At 39.4% G+C, this 24,390-nt stretch overlaps 1 protein-coding gene across 1 annotated transcript in view; it reads right to left on the bottom strand.

The window, feature by feature from the left end:
• The window catches only part of SH3KBP1 (SH3 domain containing kinase binding protein 1), a 230,759-nt gene that overhangs the window by 128,171 nt on the left and 78,198 nt on the right, over positions 1-24,390 (bottom strand). Inside the window, exon 3 of the mRNA XM_082499340.1 lies at positions 21,024-21,147. Coding sequence (XP_082355466.1) covers positions 21,024-21,147 — 124 coding nt within the window. The remainder of the gene's footprint in view (positions 1-21,023; positions 21,148-24,390) is intronic.

The following is a 24,390-nucleotide window of genomic DNA, read 5'->3' as shown; positions in this document are numbered from 1 at the left end:
CCCCGAGGCCTAATTTTGTCATAATGACCAACGTAATTAAATGGTAGTAACATGGGAAAGATTTGAAAGTATACTTAGTTATTTAGGCACCTAAAAGATTAAGTTCACTCAAAAAGACCCCAGCTTCTACATTTTTCAAACACAGTACTGGTTGTTATTGCAAATAAGTATCCAAGACAGACAGCAACAAACTACATTATGGAATATGTTACAATCCTGAGCTGCATTAAAAAAAAAGAAAAATGACAGAAAAAAAAAAAAGAGATTGCTCAACATTAAGGAAGACATGAAAAGGGCCTCTAGATACCTGCCTTCTGAGAAGTAAGAAGGGAAAGTCACTCAAAGTTAAAGCAGATTCAGTCAGGAGAGCAGGGAGCAGGAGCTGTTCCAGCATAAATGGAAAACCAAAACCATGGCTCATCTTACAATCTCAAGAAAAGATACCAGTACAAAGTGATACAATAATTTGCCCCTATGTGCTCAACCCAAACACTGTTGCTCACAACTATCCAATACTCTACTTGCCCAGCTTTTTCTCACTTCTCCCTTATTATTCTGTTTCCCTCCATGATCAAGAAAAACCACTCTGAAATCCTGCAGGGATGCATTTTTCTCTTTACAGTAATGAAATACAGCAATTAAAAAAAAACAACACAAGGACACTTGAATATGTTTTGTGGATACACTCCATGTTTATGAGGGCAGAAAAATTATGGGACTGAATCTACGTGATTTAATGTATCAATCATGCTGCTTAAAAATGTCAATACAATAAAACATTCTTCTGTAACTTCTTCCCCATAACTAAAGGCAACCACTATTAAAGCACGAAAACATAAATACACACAACTTTTTGTAATACACTCCTGGCACTTCATTACCCACAAAACTTACAATTACTAAATAATTTTCCAGCAACCTATTCCCTGTTTGGTATTCCTTAATATTATTCAATATGCAGATTACGACAGTAAAATAACACAGTCATAGGTTTAACCTTATATTCCAGCTGTTTATACGGTCACAGGAAGAACCTGTATAAAAATGCTTCTCATTTAAGTACTATGCACATGTAAGCCTCTGAAAACCTTGCTGCCACTCTCAGCCCATTCATGACTTCACCTGTACTTTCACGTATATTACACAAAATGCAATAGTCAGATGTTTTAATTGCTTCATCAGTCACTGGAAGCATTGCTATGTCTCAATATGGTATTTGCATTTGTTTAGAGAGGCCCAAGTACATACTCCAGTGCCATCACACATCTCTCCAAACGTTGAAGCTATCATCCTGGAAGTTGGTCTTACCCAAGGGAGCTTCTTGACACAGAGTAGAAGGGGACACAGGAAAGCATATGACCACAAAAACAATTGAAAAAAGATGCTCACAGGGAAGACAGCTGTCGATGACTCCCTCTGTACTAAGCGTTCAGCATTTTTGAAAGCCTTTGCATTATGGGCTGTACCCGACTACTTCAGGTACAAACATCCACTAGCATCTTCCTTTAAAAGTATCTTTTTCTGGTTAATCTCTGATGCTGCTTGGAGAAGGGGAACAGGAGGACTATGTAGCTTCCATAAGCAGCCCTTGTACGACCAAGAAATTTCAACTCACTTTCCCTGGCTGCCTCTCTATCACGCCTTGTGTTCACACGTATCCCCACAGCACAGCTGCAGCCACAGACAACTTCCAGGCTAATGCTCATATTTGTCCTCAGGGCTAAAATTATTCTGTATGTTATGAACAGCAGCAGCACATTTGCTTACAGAGCTACAATGAGCTACACTATATCCTGATACAGTCATCTGTAAATAGTAAATAATGTACTAATATCAGTCTAAATATCTTCACAAAAAGCAGCACCTGGGAACCAATACGAACCCTAGCTGTTCTTACAAAGTGTGTGCTGCCTGCATTATTGAAAACCAGAGAGTAAGGAAATTCAGTAATATAGAAAGCTTTGTTTAAACATAGAAGAAATCTCTATCAATACCCAAGATGAAAAAATAACAAAAGCAATTCTAGGACTCCATATTTCAGACAAATTTTTAAATCAAGCACCACACAAAAGATACTTCATATCTTTCTGCTGCAAGGAAAGATTAATATAAATATATGTAAAGCTTTGCGTAATTCACTATCTTTTGCCTTTGAAGACAGATGCTGAAGCATGCAAAACATCCAGTAACTTATTTGCCTCTGAGGCAGTTCATACTTTTTTTATTTACATAAATATCCGTTACAACTTAAGTCAGTCTTTTTTTTTTTCCTTTTGTAAATTACATTTCTTTGTCTTCTCTTAGATCACTTATCTTGTTGGTTTATTATTTTGCAGTGTTCACAGATGTTCAATATCTTAAAACCCACTGAGGGAGCTGAAGCCTGCACTGAAACTCCAATTTAAACAAAATTTCCTAATGACAAAGAGAGTATTTATACTTAGAAAAGAGTGTGCTAAGGTGGGATGATGACTCAGTGGTAATAGGCAAAAGCAAACATAGCACTGTTTCATCTCCTTTTTCAACATATCAAATTTAACCTGGAGCTGGGATGACAACAAATCTGATGACCATTTGGCCTTCACTTTGAGACTAAACATGCTCTTGCAAATCAATTTGCAAAGGATATGTATGCACATAAAAGACCTCTGAACTCCAAATAGCTTAGTGAACAAAGCCAAATTTGTATGTGATAACAGAATAAGACAGAACCACGGCATCTGTCTAACTGAAGACCACCTCTCCAGTACAGAACATAGCACTGCATGGCGACATGTTTGCTTGCAGACAAACCCAGAGTGACAATGCAAACATGGTCCCTTCTTCTATAGTACATAGTATTGGCAGCCGCTGCAGAACTGTCAGCCTTTCAGTTTTCACTTCAGTTAGCACACAGATCCACATGAATGATAAAATATTCACCAGTGTATCTCGCCTTTTTCTTAAAGTGGGAGTATATAAATACCCCCTTTCTGAGTCAGAATAATTACTTCACATCTTATTCTGTTTCCAATATTTTAAATGCAGTGTGTTCCCAATGTAGAAACCCACAAGGAATACCCTGTCATGTTTGTTCTGGACTGCAAAAGTTGTGCTGTAACAAGTCCCAGGTTAAAGTATTCTTTGTCATCTTCAATACAGACCTGGATGATGGGAGTTAGCGATCCCTGAAGAGATTAGCATATTAAGGCAAGAATCTCACCTAGTGAACAGTGACTGCAGAGAAATGACTCCCTACTGAAGATGAAAATACAGGCTGTTCTGAATTAACTTTGAAAGACCTCATACAGTTAAAAAAGACAAGCATCCTTTGAAATTTGTTCTCACCAATGATCACAAAGTTCTGCAAAAAGCACTATATTTGATGTATAGCACAACAGACAATCAGTCTTCAAGTTTCCCAGGCCCAGCTGACTTGCTTGTAACCAAAGGCTGAGTCACAACAAACAAAACAGATTACAATCCAAATACAGAACTGCTTCTCCTCACTGAAAGCCTCATTGAACCAAAACATTTGTGAGCAAAGTCATTCATTGATATAAGAGCTTTTCTGGACTTTGAGATCCAACAGGCGATAAAATATAAGAAACAAAATATTTAGACTATCAGAATACTGTCTTGGCTGCCCATTGTCTTGCATTATTTTCCTGTGAATTCATAATCTTTAAGACATCTGTTATCTCAAGCTGGGAAAGAAAAGAATCTCAAGTAGGAGGCGAGCAAATGAATCATTTATCATCTGCCCTCTCTCCTCCTGACTGCTTCTCTGTTGATTTCAAATGATACAGGAACGGTTTATAAAAGGCACCATTGATACATTCTAATTTTGAACATGCATTAACTGATTGTTTTCTTCTACTCATGCCACCTGCCCTGATTTCCAGGGCTGTATTTATCGCTTAATTACCTAGCACATATTCGCATTTCTCATCGCTTTAATCTTTGGTCCACAGACACATATCCTTTGTTTTAAATGATGACTCTGAGAATGATGTGAGAAACGAAGGTGATCACCCAAAGAAATTTTTCAAGACAGGCAATTGAAAATGAAATTGCTCCAGTGCTGTCCAGCACGGGAGCTATGTGGTGTTAAAAGAAATGCATATAAGCCTCCAAAAGCTTCTCTGTTTAAAGCTGGCAGTTAAAGGATGCGATGCATTGCAGCTGACCACTTGACAGTTACCATCTATGCTAGAGATGCTGCTCTAATAAGAGAGCACCGGCAAGAGAGGCAGACAGACTTAAGCAGTGCTTGTCACTGCATTATAACAACATCTCTTTGACCTTCCAGTCTTTCGGCATTGGCTAATGGACTCTATGGCCAACATTTACTTGTGTTTACTTTTTCAGATGTGCTCTCACCCCATCCACAATACATATATTGGATAGATCCCCTCAGCCTTTCCTGACGTCCTCTTATCCTGTCTGTGTTTACCTTTTTCTTCCATGTACAATGACACTTTCTAGAGCACTCCAAAAAGTATTGGTAAATATAGAGTAGTAAGTTTGCATTTTAAGAAACTAGCCTGAGACACGGTGTGGCTTCATTCTGCAATAACCTACAACTTGCGCCATGAGCATTCAAGACTACATGTTCCTGTCTGTACAGCATCTTGCTACTTGGCCAGCAAGCAGAAAAGTAGGAAAGCAAGGATATCACTGGACCAGGATCTCTAGCTGTTAATGGAATAGAGCTAATGTTTTTCTTACCCTTTTTTTTTTTTTTTTTTTTTTTTTAACTGGGCGGGTGGTCACATACTGGCACAGGTTGCCCAGAGAGGTTATGGAGTCTCCATCCTTGGAGATATTCAAAACCCTACTTGACATGGTCCTGGGCAACTGGCTCTAGGTTGCCCTGCTTGAGCAGGAGGCTGAACTAGACCGTCTTCAGAGATGCCTTCCAACCTTAGCTACGCTGCCACTCTATTTTAAGGCTCCCCCTTAAAACCTCTATGCCCCATGATTCTGTATTATTTCTCTGTTATTAATCTTCCTTGCCTACAGCTTGATAGCTATAATCCAACGAAGCTGCTCTGAGGCACTCTCCTTCTTGTGAGTCAGCCTCTGACAGGCAAAGATACTGAGAGCAAATTATATATTATTGCAACTAGGTGCGAGCTGTCAAAAAACCCACAGAAACTTGATTTCATATATTTGATGCTTTTCCTTGTTTACAAACCTCATGTTACTACAACCCATCCTCCAGCTCACCAGGCTGAACTGAACTCCCTTACTGATCTTATCTGCAGTAAACGCCACTTGGGATCAGACAGCAAATACTAGAACTGCAGTCTGTGAGGACTGGCATTTCACTACGGAGCTGCAGACAGCCTCTCTTTAGCTCTCTCCATTCCTCTCTCACTTTTTAACTGGGAAGACTTCCACTTAGGTAAATGAAATACAAGGGGAAATGAAGCCTTCATCATTGTACCAAAAATCCTCCAGAGCTACTGTTTGTTTATTTTCACTCTTAAACTCAAAGAGAAATCAAGAGGATAAAAATTTAGCATTTTCACTCCTCTTTGTATTTTGACACGACCCAGATGTAGGACCTTGCACTTGGCCTTGTTGAACTGCATGAGGTTGGCTTGGGCCCACCTCTCCAGCCTGTCCAGGTCCCTCTAGATGGCATCCCTCCCCTCCAGCGTGTCTACCTCGCCAAACAGCTTGGCATCATTGGCAAACTTGCTGAGGGTGCACTCTGTCCATGTCGCTGACAAAGATGTTGAACATTACAGGTCCCAGTACCAACCCCTGAGGAACGCCACTTGTTTTTGCACCCGGCGTCTTCCAGTCACCGTGACCTCTACCCACCCTCACCATGCCTTGCCCCAGCTCCCAACTTGTATCTTACACCTGGACAGCTGGGAAAGTGACAGTAGGTGCTGGGACTGCTACAGAGCAACACAGGTACTGACTGACTAGCCAGCACACCTATGTCACTTGGCCACTGGCTGCTGCCTCTCAAAATGGAGGTTTTCATTCAGTTAGGAGCACTAATTTGTGTCATACTCCTCCATTCAGCTTTCAATTTAAAAGAACTATTATGTTCCTATAAACACATTAAAGACCTCTACTCTTCTGTCAGCTCCAGCTGGTACTGTCCAGAGGGTTCAAAAAAATCAAGGACAAGAGGGCAAATGAACAGATGCTCTCAAACAAGATTTGTTCCATTAGGAAATTGCAACAAAACCCCTAGTAGCAAAGGCACCCAGATTGTCACAGGACAACATTTTCTCTACTCTATGATTACAATATGGTTCTCTTCCCTCATATGCAAACCAGTATTTGAGCCCAGCTCCTTTGCACTAAACCAAGAAAGGGGGTTGTGCCACATGCCAGTCACTGGCTGCAAACAGTCTTCCCTGGAGTGGCACCTGGAATAGCAACATGGGGGCTATGTTCCCCGTCTCCCTGAACGCTGTTTGCCTCCTGGGAGCTGCAGTTACCCCCTTCATCAAGGGTGGACAGCTTGAAGGGTAAACACCTTACCTCTTTCTTCCTTCATGTGGGCCTGTAGGGCAAATAGCAATCTTCAAAGAACACAGGAATGTTAGCAGAACCAATTTTACACTTTAAATAAATTTGAATCAAAAAAGGACATCAGAGCCTCCACATTCTGAAATGAGTTTTATAATAGGTTTCCTATAGGATCTGAAAAAGGAAGTTTTCACAAAGATATGTATCATCTATGAAGAATCTAAGACAAATTTGTCTTTTTCTCTCCAAGGACTCAGTTAAATTTTTATTTCAAAAGCAGGTCTATCTACCACACTACAATTTGGGTTTTAAGAACAAGACAAGAAGAGTAAGGAAGAAAATAAAATCCCCATAGCTTTCTGTATTGTGTGCAAATCAGTTGTCTGCGTTCCTGATTTGATTTTAAAAAATATTCTTCATTGTAGTAGTAGTTTCTCTATGTTAGGTCCAGTATTTATACTGAAAAGCTTAGTTGGAAATCTAATGTAATTTTTAATACCTTACATAATGATATAGCTACTGAAGAGCTGTCTCCTTTACTGGGGAACTGCAAAGGCCAGAAAGTGTCCACTCCCCCACTAAATATCCTTTGGTCCCAAACATGCTGTAGCTTGCATTATGTTTCTAAATAAACTCCAAATAACCATTTGAGCATTGTGCCACATTAAGCAATAAATTTCACAATGCAAATGGTGGGGAAGCCCCAGAACACAGCAAAGGCAGATAGTTCAGACAAACTTAGGCGCTGGATTTTAATCACTCTGCCCCCTTCCAGACATGGTCAGTTCACACTTGTATCCCCAGTTTTCTGGCACATAACTTCCTACAACCTGACTGCAGAACATGTGCTTCTTGGGTTTTGTGTCTTTATGCTAAAAGCTTGTCTGCCTTTTAATTTCCTTATTTCTATTTTCTACATGTGGCATGGTAACTTCCCATATAAAATTCAGAAGAGTAAGTGATTAACAAATTAAACATTCTGTCTCCTAGTCAAGACATCTACTGCCAACCATCTTTCTTCACTTACCTTATATTTTCAGTATTTTGCTAGTCTTCAGTGGATTTTAAATTGGACACTGAAAGATTTCTATACAGAAATAACCCAGTATTACTACATCGTAACAAATGCCAACTTCTAAGCTGTACATAACTTCCCATCAAAAACCTGTTGCTTTGCTTGCTCTAAGTCCCTTATCCAGTAGCTAACCCAGATTTCCCCCCTCCATGATATATCTGGGCATGTCATACTTGTGTGACTCTTCACCCTAACACCCTTTGGCTCTGCCTCTAGGGTCACAACCATTTTGGCTTCTGACAATGTGTTGTGATCAGTGATGACTTCAGGTCAGTTCTGAACTGTGCAAGGATGAAACTTCCTGCTAAATTAACTAATTCCCGGAATCCAGCTGCACAGCTCTCCTAACTCTATCCAAGGATGCACCTGCGCCCAAGATGCCACCAAACCTTTCCTTAATATTTACCTTTTTTCCCCAGTACAGCTTTCACACAAACTACTTCTATCCCCATGTCTTAGCACTGGGCCACTTCCACAAACTTTCACCAGGACACTGCCTAAGACTCCTTAATGTCATGTTAATCGGCATCCTAGAGCTCTCTGTGTTGAAATGAGCAATTTCTTCTAGTTTACCATCCCTCTCTTTTTTTGTTCTGTTTTTCTTAAACAAGAGTTTTCCAGACTTCTGATGTCAGGTGCAGTGAGCAGGCTGGTTTCATACCTTGCCGCCTTGGTAGCCTTTTTGATGGCATCTGTACACCCATCACTACTTGTCTGCTCACCCTCTCCTTCTGAATCATGCAGTCTATTACAAAACTATTATGTCAGCTGTTATGCTGATGCATTTGTGCAATAATATTACTTTTAGTTGTGAAAATATTTCTTTTATTGGTGAAGATAAAAGTAATTAACACGTGTTTAAAATGAACTCTGTGCATTTGAAAGCATTTTATCAGGTTTACTATTTTTCTGGCACCATCAGTTTCCATTTTTTTAGTGGTTTTCATATAATGCATAGGAGAATATCAATTTGCATAGAAATAAAAATATAAGTGGAAGACTACTCATGCTGACAGGACAATTGAGGTACACATTAAATGAAACTCCTTCACCTTAAAATAATTTTTTTGAAAAAAAATCTGTCTAGGTTTGAAGTTTGTAATGTCTCGACATCTTTTTTAGTTTTGCTGGGGTAAACACTATCTTTTTCTAAAAATAGGCATCAAGTTCCTCTTGTCTTTTCCATTACACTTGCTACATGAATGAGAAGTTACTTCTTCAAAGTTAAAAGCTGTGAATAAATAGGCGTCTGGCTCAAGTCAGCTACGTCTGTAATGAAACCCATCTCCAAAATGGTTCTGTGGTTACAAGATAAAAAGCAGGGAGGGGAGAAGGGTTCTGTATAAGATGAGTTCTGTATTCAACTGCAATTCTGTTTTTTTGGAACACTTACTAATCCATATACCTCCCCAACACAGGACAAAAGTGAAGAGCAACATGGACCATTCCAAGGGACAAAATAGCATGTCTGTTTTCTTTAGCAGTTGATTTAACCGGATGACCGTGAACCATCTTTGAAAGAGTTTGACAAATCATCACGCTCTCCTAGAACTTTTAGAACGATTTTCATCTGCAACCAAATAAAAGGTAGCACTGGTGCTCACTCTGCTTCTCCCAGCTCCTGTGACACTCCTTGCTGTCCTGTCAGATCAAGTGGTCATGCAGCAGTGTAAGGAGGTAGACAGTGACCTGACACACTATTAAAAACAACCTCTGCATTTTTCTTGTGAGTTGAATGTTAAGCTCAACCATTCTCCTCGTCTGGGCCACCATGCAGCCAAACGTCTGTACCAGAACATAGGAAAAAGAAAAACAGGAAAGATGGCTCTTGTTTTGGCGGCACTGCTAGCCTAACATCTTTCTGAAACTCCAGCCTCAGGCTAACCTTTCAAAATTTACTACTTTTATTTTCCACTACTCTATTTGCTCAATAGCTACCAGGCATGTGAGTGAATATTTTGGTTTTCCTTAGGTCACTGGAGCTTTTTTTTAATTTAAGTAATTTCCTGGACGCTTCCTGACCTCTTATGAATTCCCAGAAGTAACCATGACCCATGTAATTTAGGATAACACTATGCTGAGTCAGTAGTCTAACAGAGATTGCTAGGCCTGAAAAACTACCAAGTCTTATGATTGCTGTTGCACAAATGAAGCAATAACGGTTGACATTGCATCTTGCAGCTTTTGCAGAGCTAGATACCAGACTATATAGATGAGGGGCATCTGGAATCTGGCAGAATTCTAACAGAAGTCTATATAAGGTACACAGGGTACTAAATGAAGTAGGAAAATACAAAAATACAGCATTTAAAGTTATTTAAAATGAATGGAATATCTGGTGCTAATGACTGAAGCTTGTGTGAGAGTACTTTGTTTTTTTACCACTGACATATCCCCAGTGAATGCATGACAGAGGATGATAACCAACAAGAAAATACATGAGCTAGTGTACAAAGAGCTGCTTAAATGGCTTAAATTCAAGCTACTTGACAGCTGGGACACTACTGTACCTGCTTGATAACTAAACACAGTGTTATCCCTGTCATCTACTGTAGTGCACTACTCAAGAAACCTGAACAATGAATACAGTACCAGGATGAGCACTGTACGGGTACAAAGCTGATGAAATCTGGTCCCTAGAGAAAACAGTATCAGATTCTGGAGCAGCCAAGTATTTCTGGGGGGGGAAGCAGATATATCCTGGGTTGCCGCTGGTGGCCTGGGGTTCTTGCAGATGCCAGCGCTCTTTGGAATAGTCTGTGAAGTAGAGTGGCAGATTTATGAAGATGAAGCCACAGCAGATGCTATAGTAACAGCTAAAACCATGACAGGCTTCACTGGGGCGATGCAGCCCAGGTGGAGGACCATCCTAGTGGCACTACACCCCCGCTGACTTCAAAACTCATTGCCAGCTAATTTGGGCACTTGCAGGGAGCTACTTCTCACCATGAGAGCCTCTGCCCAGCCTCCACTTCAGTTTCTTCAGTTTCTAAATAAAGTCAGTGCTGAAGTTAGGAAATAACGGCTCTTGCTGTGTGACAGATAATAATAATCTTTTCTATCGCAATCTTGCTCTTGGGCCAAGAATCAGCAATCAGCCGCTTGTCAGCACTTCCACGTTTCACTCCCTTGTCAAGCACAACCACCCTACCAACGAGCTTGGAAACTCATCAAGGACCATCAGCAACATGCTTTGAATTTTTAAAGAGGATGATATTACAACTTTAACACCAAGCAAGAAACAGGCAGAACCATGTTTTTATAACTGAAAAGGGAATGCAGAAAGACATAGAATAGGAACTACTGCAAACTACTGGTGCATCTTAACTGTGAAATAACATTAGAAAGCAGTGAGATAACCATAAAAAATATGGTAAACAGTACAATACATCACAAAGCACCACTAACAACAGCACAACTTTCCATACTGTTAGCACCTTGATAAAGGTGGAGTAGACTGTAAGGGAGGAAATTCTGAGATAAGGTAAAACATGCATGAAGTATTCAATTAACAAAATTTATGAAACTTCATTTAGTGGAAACAAGAAATATACTTTTGCAAGCATAGCATCTTGTTACTCAAGTCACTGCACCTACATAATATAGGAATCTGAAGACTGAAAGCCTACATAGCTAATAATGCCATCCTACTCAGAATAATCCAAGCCATGCATTATCAACACTGTCTGATACCTCTATCTGTTTTTCAAATCTAGTTATAGCAAAGCAAATTTCCCTAACTTCAGGGGCTTTTTACCAGATGAAACGAAGTATTCACACTGCGTGTGAAAAATAATTAAAATGAACACCGTAACAAGCTCATTCCAGGCATGTCACTTTATCAGAAGAAAGTTTTTAAAGCCTGTGTCAATTCCTGGAAGTAAAATGTTTCATAGAATCTATCACAGATCATAAATCAGCACAAACAATGTGCCTTACAGACAGTACTTTCATATAATTTCTTGTCACTTGCAGCCCACAGCAAAGCTTTGCTTAAAGTACTCTAGATGTTGTATACATGCACACAGGAAAGGGAGTAGGGCAAGAGAACAGATGAAAAATACCTGTGCAAAGCACATTCAGAGTCAATTTCCCCCCACAGACACACACTCCTAACTAAACCCCAGATTGTCAGCTGGTCCACAGAGGTCCCCCCCTGCAGCATACTTCTAAGCAGAACTCTGCTCAGCTCTCCTAAACCACCAAGGTAGCGATGACCTTTCCTACTAGCAGTGATGGTTCATTTTTGCTGTGTACATTTTTGCCACTGTCTGCAGAATTTTATCCCAACTTGGGTTCATAAATATCATTCTGTCAGAAGAAAAAGCTCTTGAATAATGACTGTAGTTTCCTTCTGGTCCAAGCAGGCACAAGTCAAAAAGCTCCCCGCACTGAAGGAATTCAACAGCAGAAGAACAAGTCACTCGATCTCAATGCAGAGAGCACAAGTATGGAGCTGGTTTTAAAAAATACAATCATAGAAAAAAAGTACAAAGGCATATGTTTACATTAAACTTTCACATACATCCAAAAATCTTCTTTACAGAGGGGTGCTTACTGGGTTAAGAACAAATTCTCGGGCTAATCATTTATACAAATTATTTAGGTCTTCAATTCATGTCACGTGACACTGCAATTTGAAGGAGGCCCAAGGGAGACGTTGACAGGCCCTGCTTCTCACCTACAACCCCAGAAATCATTCAAAGGTTTTTATGGTTGTCACAGGAGCCAGAAACCTCCAACTGTTTCAGTACGCTGATTAGTTCCACAACTTACTATAGCACAGCTGGCTCTTATCACTGCTTACACGGATGGAGGAAAGATGTCAATGGTCGCAGAGCCCTGATTCTGGCTAAGGCCAGTTCCCTGTCCCCGCAAAAGCAACACAGAACCATCCCAGCTACCATCCAAGCTGGCAACAGTAAAGCAGCACTGAACTAAGGATCTGACTGTCAGTGTGACAGCACACTTAGATGGGCATATTTAACTTAGTAGTTACAAATTCATCAAGATTAACTCCAGGAAAGGCAAGACAAGGATTTTTGACCCAGTTTAAAGTACACTGGCAATGTTTCAGAGCTCATGGAAAAGATATTAGCTTGCACAGTCAAAGTATACTCTCTTGACCCCAAATTTTCATTCCAGATAAGGTTATGGTTTTTATTCCACAACAGTACCCCTGCATTGTTTCTTTGCTTTCGTTGTCTCTACCACAGAATAGGAAGTCTGACTCTCCTATCACAGCTGCTAAATACCAGGTGTAGATACCCCAAAAGCTAGGCACTGGGAAATGTACAATGACCCCAATGACTTGCTCCAAGGCTCAGTTTCAGGTGAGCCACCCTGCTTGTCTTCTGCCATTCCTTAATCACAGAAAGTTGTGAGGGGGGACAAGGAAGAAGGGGTGGCCTGCTAATTTCCAAATCAAGTTAGCCATGCTATTCTTGAAAATCCCACGCCACCTAGATGAAAGGCTAAAGGAGACAGACACAGACAGCTACGGTCAGGGGGCAGAAGGTCAGGGACAGACCTCACAGGCAGCTGGGCCTTGCTAGGTGCCGAGTGACTTATCCTACAGCAGCGAGAAGGAGGGAATTGCTGGCAGCAGGAAGACAGTTCTCTGCAGAAGCTTGTGAAAAAAGAAACACTCTCCTTTGTGATGGGGAAACAGTTTTAAGACAAGAGTTTCAAGTTTCAAACTTGTTACTGTTGTTACTTTAACAAGAATGACTGGAGAGTTTAGTATTACTGGGTTTGGCTTGTGTTAAAGCCAAATATAACTGTTCAATATAAGTGCTAATAGAAAAACATTTTGCAACTGAGTTTAACAACACATTTACTCTTGATTAGTTCCTTTTGGACAGTTATCAGATACTGGGATAAAAGTGATCAAGCAAATTCTAGTACAACTGTTAGAAAATATTTCTGACTTGATTTTATACTTCAGACTTATCAAACATATTGTAAAGCTTTCAGAAAGGAAAAAAAATCCTTTAACTGATTAAACAAAAATTTGTAAGTATTCATGAAAGAGAAGATGCAACTCTCGACTATTCCTTCAAGTGCAGCATTTTTTAGATATTTGCATAAATTACTTGTAAAAAGACTTTCTTCTCCTTGTTCTTTCAACTGTCCCTGTAGCCCTATTCCACCACTTCACCTGTTCCCTCTCCCACTCTTCCATAAAAATTCACTTATCTCTGCTTTTCCATTGATACAAATATACTTCTGGATCTACCTTCAAATAAATAAAAAAAAAACCCACAACCAAAAAACCTAACTCATGTCCTCACTTGCCTCCATAACTACCTCCCTCTGTTTTCATCTGTAAGTCACTCAGAATGCTGATCAGTGACTGCTTTCCCACCTCTCTTCAGACTCTATATGAAAAGGTCTTCTGCCTTCTTCTCTGCCTCTTCTCTGTCCTGAGCATCAGCACCCAACAGTGCCTGTTAAATTTTAAACCAAACCTTGTCACAATTTTCTCCATACTGTCCTCCAATTTCCAGATGCAGATCCAGATTTAAATCTTTCATGAAAACAAGTGTCCTCTGTCTGCAAGAAACCTGGAAAGTTAACCCGCTAGCAGTCATCCAAATAATGCATCTTCCCTTGAATTCTTTGTTTTCTGAGTTATCTATTACCTTGTTTCATACATATATATACACACATATATATACATATACAAACATGGGTGTATACATAGTCAGCTCCTTGATGCAGTGGCTGTATTTTTGTTCAGTGTTTTTACAGCATGGTCCATAAATGGGATTCCTAGAGCTAAACATACGACACACAAGAAGACAGCCACCTAGGCAAACAGAAGATGCTCAGAGGATGGAATTAACTTGGAATTACAATTCAAACCAAGAGGGATTTCTACAACTGACTTCTATAGGCTGCTCCTGCACAGAGCCTCATGATAGTCACTAGGATCGTGGTTGGATCCAACTATGCAAAATTGCAGAAGGTACACCAGGGCTCAGCATTTGTGCATTTTGCAGAGTGCCAGGAAGGAGTAATTGAAAAGAAAGGGTAGGCACTGAGGATAAAAAGAAGATAAGGTGGCACTACACAATAAACAACAGGAAAAGAAATTATCTCACTGGAATAAGCTATTGGAATCTGGATCTATAATTGAACCTTAACTGAAAACCAGGACAGCAAATAACCATAACAAAGAAAAAAGTTGAGATTTTAAATATATTGTCATTATTTAAATACTCATAAACAAGACTCATAAACAAGATCTGCTTGAAAAGAATGAGTAAGGACTTTTCCATGTATCCTCTACAGGCTGCATGTATGATATTATGTACTGTTTTGAATAACTGAAAAGGAACTTACCAAGTAGAGTTCTTTCCTCTAGCATGGGAGTCTTTCTTGCCTGTCTCCAGAAAAAATTTGTGAAACCACTACAGATCACACACACCACACACACCCCCCAAGGTTCTTTCTGACTGCCACCCACAGGTCCAGCACAGACCAGTGTCTTTTCCTTCCTTTCTGAACTCAAAGCAGTGCCTTTCAGTGCAGAGTAGCTTACCTGAGGGTAAAAATTATGCAAGTATTTCTTTTCAAGAAACAGTACTGTTAAAGGAAATGTGTATTATCTGAGACACTACTTATGCATGTGCGGATCTGGTATTTAAACTCAAAGAATAAATATTTTGCTGAATTCAAGTTTCCTGTGCCATTAATTTTTTTATGTCTCATTTGGGGTTTGTGTCATATGTTGTATGCATATTTTAACCTTAATAGGCTGGAAAGTATGTTCTTGTATATATTTGTGTAAACTGTATACTGATTATACACCAATTAGCTGATCTTAAAAATGAAAAGGATTTTTTTTTCATGCTAGCTATAATTTCTCTGAAGTTGGCAGTATTTGCAAGGGAACACCAAAGCCTGTCTGCGAAGAAGGCCTGAACGTATAAACAGCAGAAAGATAATCCAACAAAAAGACAAATTAATGCCTTCAAACTTCCTGTGTTTGAAAGGAAAACCAAAGCTAAGCGTACTGAGGGTCAGACACCTCATCAAACACATGACTGGCACATGACAAAGGCAGTCGTTTGCACTAGGTTTAGTAATAAAAGATTTTATGAAGGGAATCGTATGAAGGAATTTGCCTTGCTGTTGAAAAATATGATCAGAATCATAACTTAAATACATTACTTAATATAAAACTCAGAGTTAACACACTCACATGTCATCAGCTTGACTTTTTAATAAATGGGGAGTCTTTTTGTATCCAAATAATCATAAAACTATTGAACCAAATGATGAAGCAATTTTCTTGTAAAATACTTTTCTCATTTCTCTAATTTATAAAAATAGACTTAAATCTGAGCTTTGCATACAACAGACTTGTTATTTATTCTTAATATAAACCTATTATATCATCAAACCTACTTTCACAAAACTCTCCCTTTTAGGAAGGATGCAAATCTCTCTATTATTTAAATGTAGGCTAGAAGGTAAAATAAATAATTCTCAAGAGAACTAGGAAAAACATTTTCTTGCTTTCAGTGTTTGGCTCTGATTAAGAGCATGTAACACATGATGAGCTGTTCCAGATTTGCTGGCTTGAATAACCTCAATGCAGACTGCATTTACAGTTTATATAAAACAAATACATCTGGCAAGGCAATATATCTTTTACTCAAATATTTTTACTTGTATAATCATGGTTGTTAGTTTACTTACAAAATACAGCCTATTAATTCTAGTTTTGCAATTTGGCCTATGCAAGTGGGGTCCTATTTTCAGATACACAAAACAGTGCAATGAATAGGATACTTAAAAATAGGATACTCAAAAATCAGAACAAAAGTATTCTAAAATAAGCCATTGCCACTGAACAGTTGAGCTCATTGCATACAAGTTTCCATTATGTCCCTTTATACCTGGATGAAGATCATACTGAATTTATGACAGATCTGAAACAGTTGCACAACTTCGGATCTGTTTTTAGATTTTGAAAGAAAACTTTTACAAAAGATGGAATTTCACCATGTTGGAAAAGCTTTTAAAAAGAAATATATATATCTTTCAGTGTTTTCCTGTTCCGAGACCTGACTGTAATTTTCTTACATTATTAAATAATAGTAACAATAGCAATAATTTTGCTTTTTTAAAACAATCTGAAAATGTTCTCAGGGAAGAAAAGGTTTTCCCAATCTGTTATTACCAGGGTGCAATAATGCCAATTCTAAATAGAAAAAAGAAATTTTTTTTTATTATTTTTTTTTTTAAGTCAGCTTTACAGAAGTTTTAGAACGATAATTCCATATGCCAACCAAAAATTCTGGAGCAGTGAAAAGATACACTAAAAGATCCACACCTGGCAAGGAAAGGATTTTCTTGGCATACGAACTGCAGGAAGAAGCAAAAGAATGATCCCTCCCAGGTTCTGGCAAAGGACATATGAGCCAACCACAGCTGATGTTCATATAGCTTCAGACAGGTCATTCAGTGTCACGGCCTTCTTCCCTAGACAGGGGATGATAATGCAGCACCTGAACCACCCCATCAAAAGTAGCCTAGAGCTGCTGCAGCCCTGGGAACTGTCAGGGAACGCACAAGGACTTTCTATTTCTCTAACCCCGTCTTTGCACAACAGCAAATGGTCCTTTTTTGAGCCTTTCAGATGTGAAGCAGGAACTCACTGGAATGCTATACTAAAATGTTCTGTTCCCTAGATGATAACTGTCATCACTACCATGCTATAATAGATCTCAACATCTTTATGAGACAGGTATAAACCTAGGTTTTGCCAATAGCCAGCCTGAGGCGGAGACACCTGAAATACTTGGAAGTTATGAATATATTTGGATATGCCACTGCAATAAATCAGAAAAAACCCTCTGCCTATCTGAAAAATCAATACGTATTAAGATACCTGACCTTGGAAATTAAAGTGTGGTAATTTGGCCAATAGAGTTTAAGTGATTTGGCAAAAGTTACACAGCAACTCTGTGGCAGGCCTAGAAAATAAACCCATTATTTCTTAGGTGTAGCCCGAACTTCTAGATTATACTTACAACCCTGTAAAGAGAGGAAATACCTATAAATATTAACTCAAAAAGGGGGTTGTTCAGCCTGGAGAAGGGAAGGGTCCTGGGAGACCTTATAGCAGCCTTTCAGTACCTAAAGGGGGCCTACAGGAAAGATGGGGAGGGACTCTTTATGAGGGAGTGTAGTGATAGGATGAAGGGTAACAGTTTTAAACTGAAAGAGGAGAGATTTAGATTAGATATTAAGAGGAAAATTTTCACTATGAGGGTAGTGAGGCACTGGAACAAACTGCCCAGGGCAGTTGTGGACGCCTCATCCCTGGAAGTATTCAAGGCCAGGCTGGATGGGGCCTTGAGCAACCTGGTCTAGTGGAAGGTATCCCTGCCCATGGCACGGGGGTTGGAACCAGATGATCTTCAAGGTCCCTTCCAACCCAAACCGTTCTATGATTCTACGAAGTGTAACAGTTTCCTAAATTGTGTCCACCACAGCAGTCATTTCTACCATTTGTTTCGGTTAGGTCACTAGCACTTGTGGTCAGCAAGAAGCACTAAAGGATGAGAAAAGTTCCATTTCTACTGCCCCCAGTGAAAAGCAGACAAAATCAAATCATTCCAACTTCTCCTAGTCTTTATAAAAAAACCCTAAATGATTCACAGATGGTGACCTACAACTAATAGTACCACAATCAGTTGTCAAGCCTCACTATGTAACAGAAGTACTAACCCAGGTAGGCTACTATCGGTGGCATTGCACTAACTTTAAATTGCTCCTAGATTACATCTGTAATCCAAAGTCGTAATGCCCATTACTTATTTGATGAAATAAGCCTTTACAGGCATTACAATTTACACTGATTTTATTATAAGAACCTCTAACCTCAATAAAGTGCTTAGAAATAATTAGCATGAACAAACAAGATATAAAGTTGGATCCTAAATATTTTTTTTGTTCAGAAATCCATTCTTTTGCTCTTAACTACTTAGATGTTTCTTACAAATAATTTAGCTGTTTTCCTTGAATACCACTGTTGGACACTCGTCAATATTCCCCAAGGAAAATCTCTTTACAAGCCAGACACCAAAGAGGACAGGATTCTTCTGCTCAAAATGTAAATGCCTGCTAAATTGCAGCCACTTAAATTAGGCCAACCAAGTTAAGTAGTAAAACTACACAATGTAACAACACAGCACTAGAAAAGCACTTAGCCTCATCATGGTAATAGAAACAATGCACCAGCACAGAATGCTTCACTCCCACATCGCTGGATCTGCTCTGAAGTTCCAAGTAGCAAGATTACATTGCCCAAGCAAATAAATAATACTGCCTACTATTTTCACTGCTGAACAGTGGCTAAAGACCTTTAAATGCACCCCTCTCTTCCTCACTTCCTAACAACAAGGAGAAAAAAAAAAGTACCCTTTTTCAGGTTAGGTCACATTCTCTGATGAGTAGACAGATTGAGGTATAGTTTAATAAAAATCATAGCACAAGAACACTTGAAGAAAATAATCCTTGTGGCATCTATGGCTCCCTCTTCAGTAAAATATTGCAATACTTTTCGCAAGAAGATTTGCCACAGAGATGTTAGAAGACTCTTTATTACTGAACACAACAGTAATTACTTGCTTAGCTGTCCTCACTTAAACAAAGCTACTTTGGCACCATGCTCAAACTGACCCCAGAAAAAAAGAGGGGAAGCTCTTTTGCCCTTGTTATGCTCTATGCATCCTTAGTTGCACTGCTAGAGTACAGCATGCTGCAACTGCTTGCTTTGCAGCAATTGAAACAGCTGTGGGGAAGCAGCCAAAATGAAAAATTTACTAACCCTGACACTACGTAGAGGTAGCCATGAGAAATGCCATCCCCACCAACGAAATCCAATGCAATAATATCCTAATATGAAATCTGCTATTTCTAAACCTAACCCCTTCCTCAAGCTACAGATCTTTGTGTTAGTCGTCGCTTCTCTCCATTCAATAAATATGAAGTCTTGTATTCTCCAGCTACAGACAGAAAAAGAGAACTTCTTTATCTCCTGAATCCTTTAAAGCTTCCGAGCCAGAGAGAAGAAAGAGGAGGAGACAGCCTGTGCTCTAAGTATCATATTTGGAGTGTTATCCCCTTGTGACTGAACTGAATCTCTGCATCTGCGGCAGCTATTAGCCTTCTCCAAATAGCAGCTGAAGCAATACAGAACAGACTTGGTCCCTAGATAATTTCCCAACTACTCATATGGTTCTGTATAGCAGCCATGAAAAAGAATAATTCTTGGTAATTTAATTCTGCTGTTGCTTGAAAAACCTATGACCCAAACCAGAAATGTTGGACGTGTCTCCAGATTCAAGATGACATTACAAACTCAAAGCTTTCTGAGATTTATTTCCAATTTTTTCTTTCAGAGGACATCACTTATTGCAATAGAGGTGGAGATTACTCCTGCTCCCATTTTAAAGGAAGTCATACATGTTGCAGAAATTATTAAATCTTCTTAACTTGCAGTTGCAACCGTCAAGTGTAAGACCTCTAGTCGAACTGCCATCTCAAATACAATATTCGCTGATAATACGGAAGAGGAAATTTCCATATGCATAGTCCTAACAGTATAGAAGACATGCCAAAATGGAAATTACATTACATGATCAATGACAGCAGTAAAAGACAGCAAGCAAGAAAATGTCCAGTGAATTGTCCAGGATAAAATACAGCCCATCTCTTGCACATAGCCAGTTGTCCTCCCACAAACAAACAGGAGCATAAGCATAACCTAAAGAAAAATCCAGCTTTTATATTGCCAATTTTTTGTTTTGTTCTGATATTTCTGAGAGCAAGACTGGGAGCTAGGGAAAGAAACAGAAGATCTGGAGGCTTTCATTTTAGCAACTCAAACCCATACATAGGAATCTGCATTGGGAGTCAAGCCAGACATGGAGAGCACACATTCCAGTCTGAAACAGAAGACAGTGACAGACACTTCCCAGGAAACTAATGCATTAAGCTTTATGTTTTCCACTTTTCTTTTTTCTTTCTTTTTTTTTTTTTTTTAAGTTCTTTGTCGGTAACCAGTCTCTGTCCCAGATAGAACACGAATACATGAACGTGGACTGACATCACTGTGCTAAACCCTCTGTATATGCAAGCTGTCAGTTCCTTACTTTAATAAGCTTTAGTAATCTTTTCATACAGCTTTCCTTAATTAAATGTATCTAGAAAGGATTTCTTTAAGAAGAAAGGGACGTCTGTGGAAATTAAATTGGAAATATTAGACATAATACATGCATCCATATGCCAGTCTAAGCAGACAATGCGGTTTATTTTTTTTTATTATTCCTGATATGCCTTTACAATTAAATAGACTCTAGCTTTATTTATAGAAACAAGGAAGTTTTACATTTTGTTCTTTTAAAGGTCCGGATTTAAGCTGCATTTAAGCTTCCATATACTATACCTTTTTTGTTGGTTCTAATAATTGTCTCAGACAATAGTAAAGGGCTTCCATTGGAAACTTCATTTATAGGCTTCTCTGGTGGTTTGTTGGCAGTATTTTCTTTCTTCATGTCCTTCTTTATTTCCTGCAGAAGAAAAGGTGGGTGGAGAGGGAGAAGAAAAAGAAGAAACAGTTAAAAAAGGTATTACAGATTATTCTAAATATTCAGCTCCTAAGATTTCTGAAAACTTCTATGTATAAACCCTTGCCTATTCTAACACTACCTCAAAGACTCTTTATAAATTGAAATGCAACAAAATGAAAGTAATTTTCAGTAACTCTTCCAACCAATACTTTTTTTTTCTTTCTAAAGGAGGTCAATTCCTTATTTATGTGTGAAAATTGTAGGACAGCTTTGCAAATCTCTTACTAAAGATCAGCAAAGCTGAAAGGTGTGTGGGAAAAAAACCCAACCAAACAAACAAAACCAAAAGACTTCTCCATTTATCAATCAATTAGCTGTAGATTTGACGCACAGGGCAGAACCGGGTTCAGTGCTCCTGAGGTAAAGGCAGCTAAGTCTGCTTCCCCTCTGTCGAGAAGCCCACAGAAACAACAACTATAGTAGGAAAATTATTAACTAGGAAAATATGACAAATGTTACCATAATTGGCAGAAGCATATAGAGAGCCTGCTGTCAGAGCCGTTGCTAACGCTAACATATTTTGCAGCTGACTTACCTTTTAAGGTGATCAACGTCTTTGCAAGCACACAGACAAAAAATACATGGTGGTGTTTCATAAAAGTAAACCCACAAAAATACAGCTTCCCAAGACTTCACAGTTAGTGCTTGATAAGATGCACAATACCCCTCTATCAGCATTGTAGGCAGACTTGAAAAGCCTACCTGCTTAGTTGCCTATACCTACTTTGCCAAAGCATCCAAAATATCATAGCCTTTCATACATCTGATCTTGCAATACCACTGAGGCAGACAAGTAGTGTTACCTCCACTTTATAGACATGTAACTGACGCACCAAAAAGGCTGAACAAATTGCTTATAATCATGTACCAAGAAACAAGGAAAAAATAAATTAAGTTTTGGCTCCAAGCTTTGCCCTAGGTCAGAATCGCAGAGCCACTCTGGCTGGGAGGGACCCCAGTAGGTCTCTTCTCCCAGTCTCTGGCTCACAGCAGGGCCACCTCTAGGGTCACACCAGGCTGTTCAAGGTCTTGCCCTGTTTGGTCTTGAAAAACTCCAAGGATAGAGAGGGCACAACCTCATAAGCAACATGCTCCATGGCTTGCCTGCCCTTATAGTGACCAAAAATTTTCCTTATACCCAGACTGGAACTTTCTTTTCAAGTCCGGTGTCCTCTCTCCTGTCCTTCCCAACAGGCACCACTGTGAAGGGCCTGGCTGTCTTTGGGATAACCTTCCCTGTGTGTATCGGAAGGTCCCCCCAAAGCTGTCGCTTCTCCAAGCTGAGCAAGACCACCTCCCTCAGCATCTCCTCACAGGGCACATGCTCCAGCTCCCACAGCCACAGAACTTTCTCCAGTGCATCAATATCTTTCTTCTACTGATGGACTCAAAATGGGATACTGTATTCTGGATGCGGACTAATGAGTTCCAGACAAAGAAGGATTATCGCTTCTCTCAACGTGCAGGCTGTTAATGCAGCCCGGGATGCTGTCGACTGTGTTTGATGCGAGGGTATATGACTAGCTCATGTCCTGCCTGCTGCCCACCAGATCCTTTTCAGCATAGCTGCTCCCAAACCCATCAGACCCCAGCCTGTACGTATGCCAGCAATTCCTCCTTCCCAGGGACAGGAACTGGCATTTGACCTTGCTGGATTTCATAAGCTTCTGGGTCCTTCTGAACAGCAGCCGGTGCCTTCGAGCATATCAGCTGTGCTCCCCTCAGCCCCAATTTGGTGTGATCTGCTAATTTGACATGATCTACATTCAGCAGGCATCGGGGACAGATAATGGCTTTGGACAAACCCTCCCCCTGATAAAAAGCCTCTACCTCTCCTCCTCCCTTTCAACTCATACATTCACTGCTCTTTTCTACATCCCAGTGCAGTAGCAACCTCCACCATCCCACAGCACTGTACCATAAACAGGAAATACTGTAGATCTTAGTTAGGTTTCCCGCATATCAGACACGAGCACTAAACCATAGAAAGCAAATTTCTATTTGAAGTTTCTGAAGCTGTTATCTGAGAACAGCATCAACCAAAACAAGAATTTTCAAGTCTCTCTCTGTAAGATGCACTTTAAACCTGAATTTCATAATTGTTTTTTTAACCTTCAATGTCCCCAGTCTAATTGGTATTTCAAAGCTGAACTATTAGCTACACAACATTAATACAGTCTTCTGTATCTGCACAAGGCATTTACTGTGTAACAGTATTCCATTAGCAGAGATAAAAGTTTTATAAACCGCTGCCAACTGAGGGTACAATGAATCTTTTATCTAGTGCCATCACACAGGTAAAATAGTATCTAAAATAGTATCTAAAAACCAACTCATCACAGTAACCATCATAACTGAAATAACAAATGTGAATGAATATGTATATGAAAGGTGAATGCATCTGTTTGATAGATGCTGCTGCTGTTAGAAGAAGAAATATTGCACACAGTTCTTGTATAAAAGTGAACCACAGGATAATTTAAGAACACTGTGTGCATTTAGAAGAAAATGTTATATCACTTTCTAAAAAAATGGATTAGACAAATGCATACCTTATTCTACCAGCTTTTTTTTCACATCCGTAAAAATTAAAATATATAATAAATGCGTCCAAGCAAAGCTTGTTGTTCTGAAACTTTAAATTTATTTTGAAGCTCTAGGTGACAAACTCATGACATATTTAAAAAATTCTCTACAGTTTAAACAGAATTTGTGAGTCAAACAGCACTCTCATGTGAACAGGACCACAAGACAGCTGCCTACAGAAGACCCCATCTTGCCAGAACTTGCTTCCTGTGTGTCATTAGTGTGTTATTTTCCATTCTTTATGTCAGAATGTAGTTAAATCCTCAACTCTCAAATTTTGAAACAACAGTTCAATGTTTTCTTATTTTTAAAATCCTATCTGCAACTTCAAAAGTGACAGAGAAAATTGTCTGCTATAAGAGAAAGCAGTGTTGCACCCTCAAGTCTGCAGATGAATGACTCTGGTGCCTTTGCTCCTGCTGACAGCTTTTTGAGGTAGTCTTGTTTAGCTCCTGAAAAAATCAACAGGAATACAACATGCCAACTCCCAAACACTGGCATTTGTTTGTAGGGTGGGAGGTCTTACATTTCCTTTTTCATCCACGATTCATGGGAAAAAGACAGACAAACATGGTGTGTGTCGGCTAAGCCAAAATT

The sequence above is a fragment of the Vanellus vanellus genome (genome assembly GCF_965231255.1).
Source record: "Vanellus vanellus genome assembly, chromosome: 1".
In the NCBI taxonomy this organism is placed as follows: domain Eukaryota; kingdom Metazoa; phylum Chordata; class Aves; order Charadriiformes; family Charadriidae; genus Vanellus; species Vanellus vanellus.
Note: the sequence above shows the minus strand (reverse complement) of the source record. Positions and strands in the feature narration are given on the sequence as shown.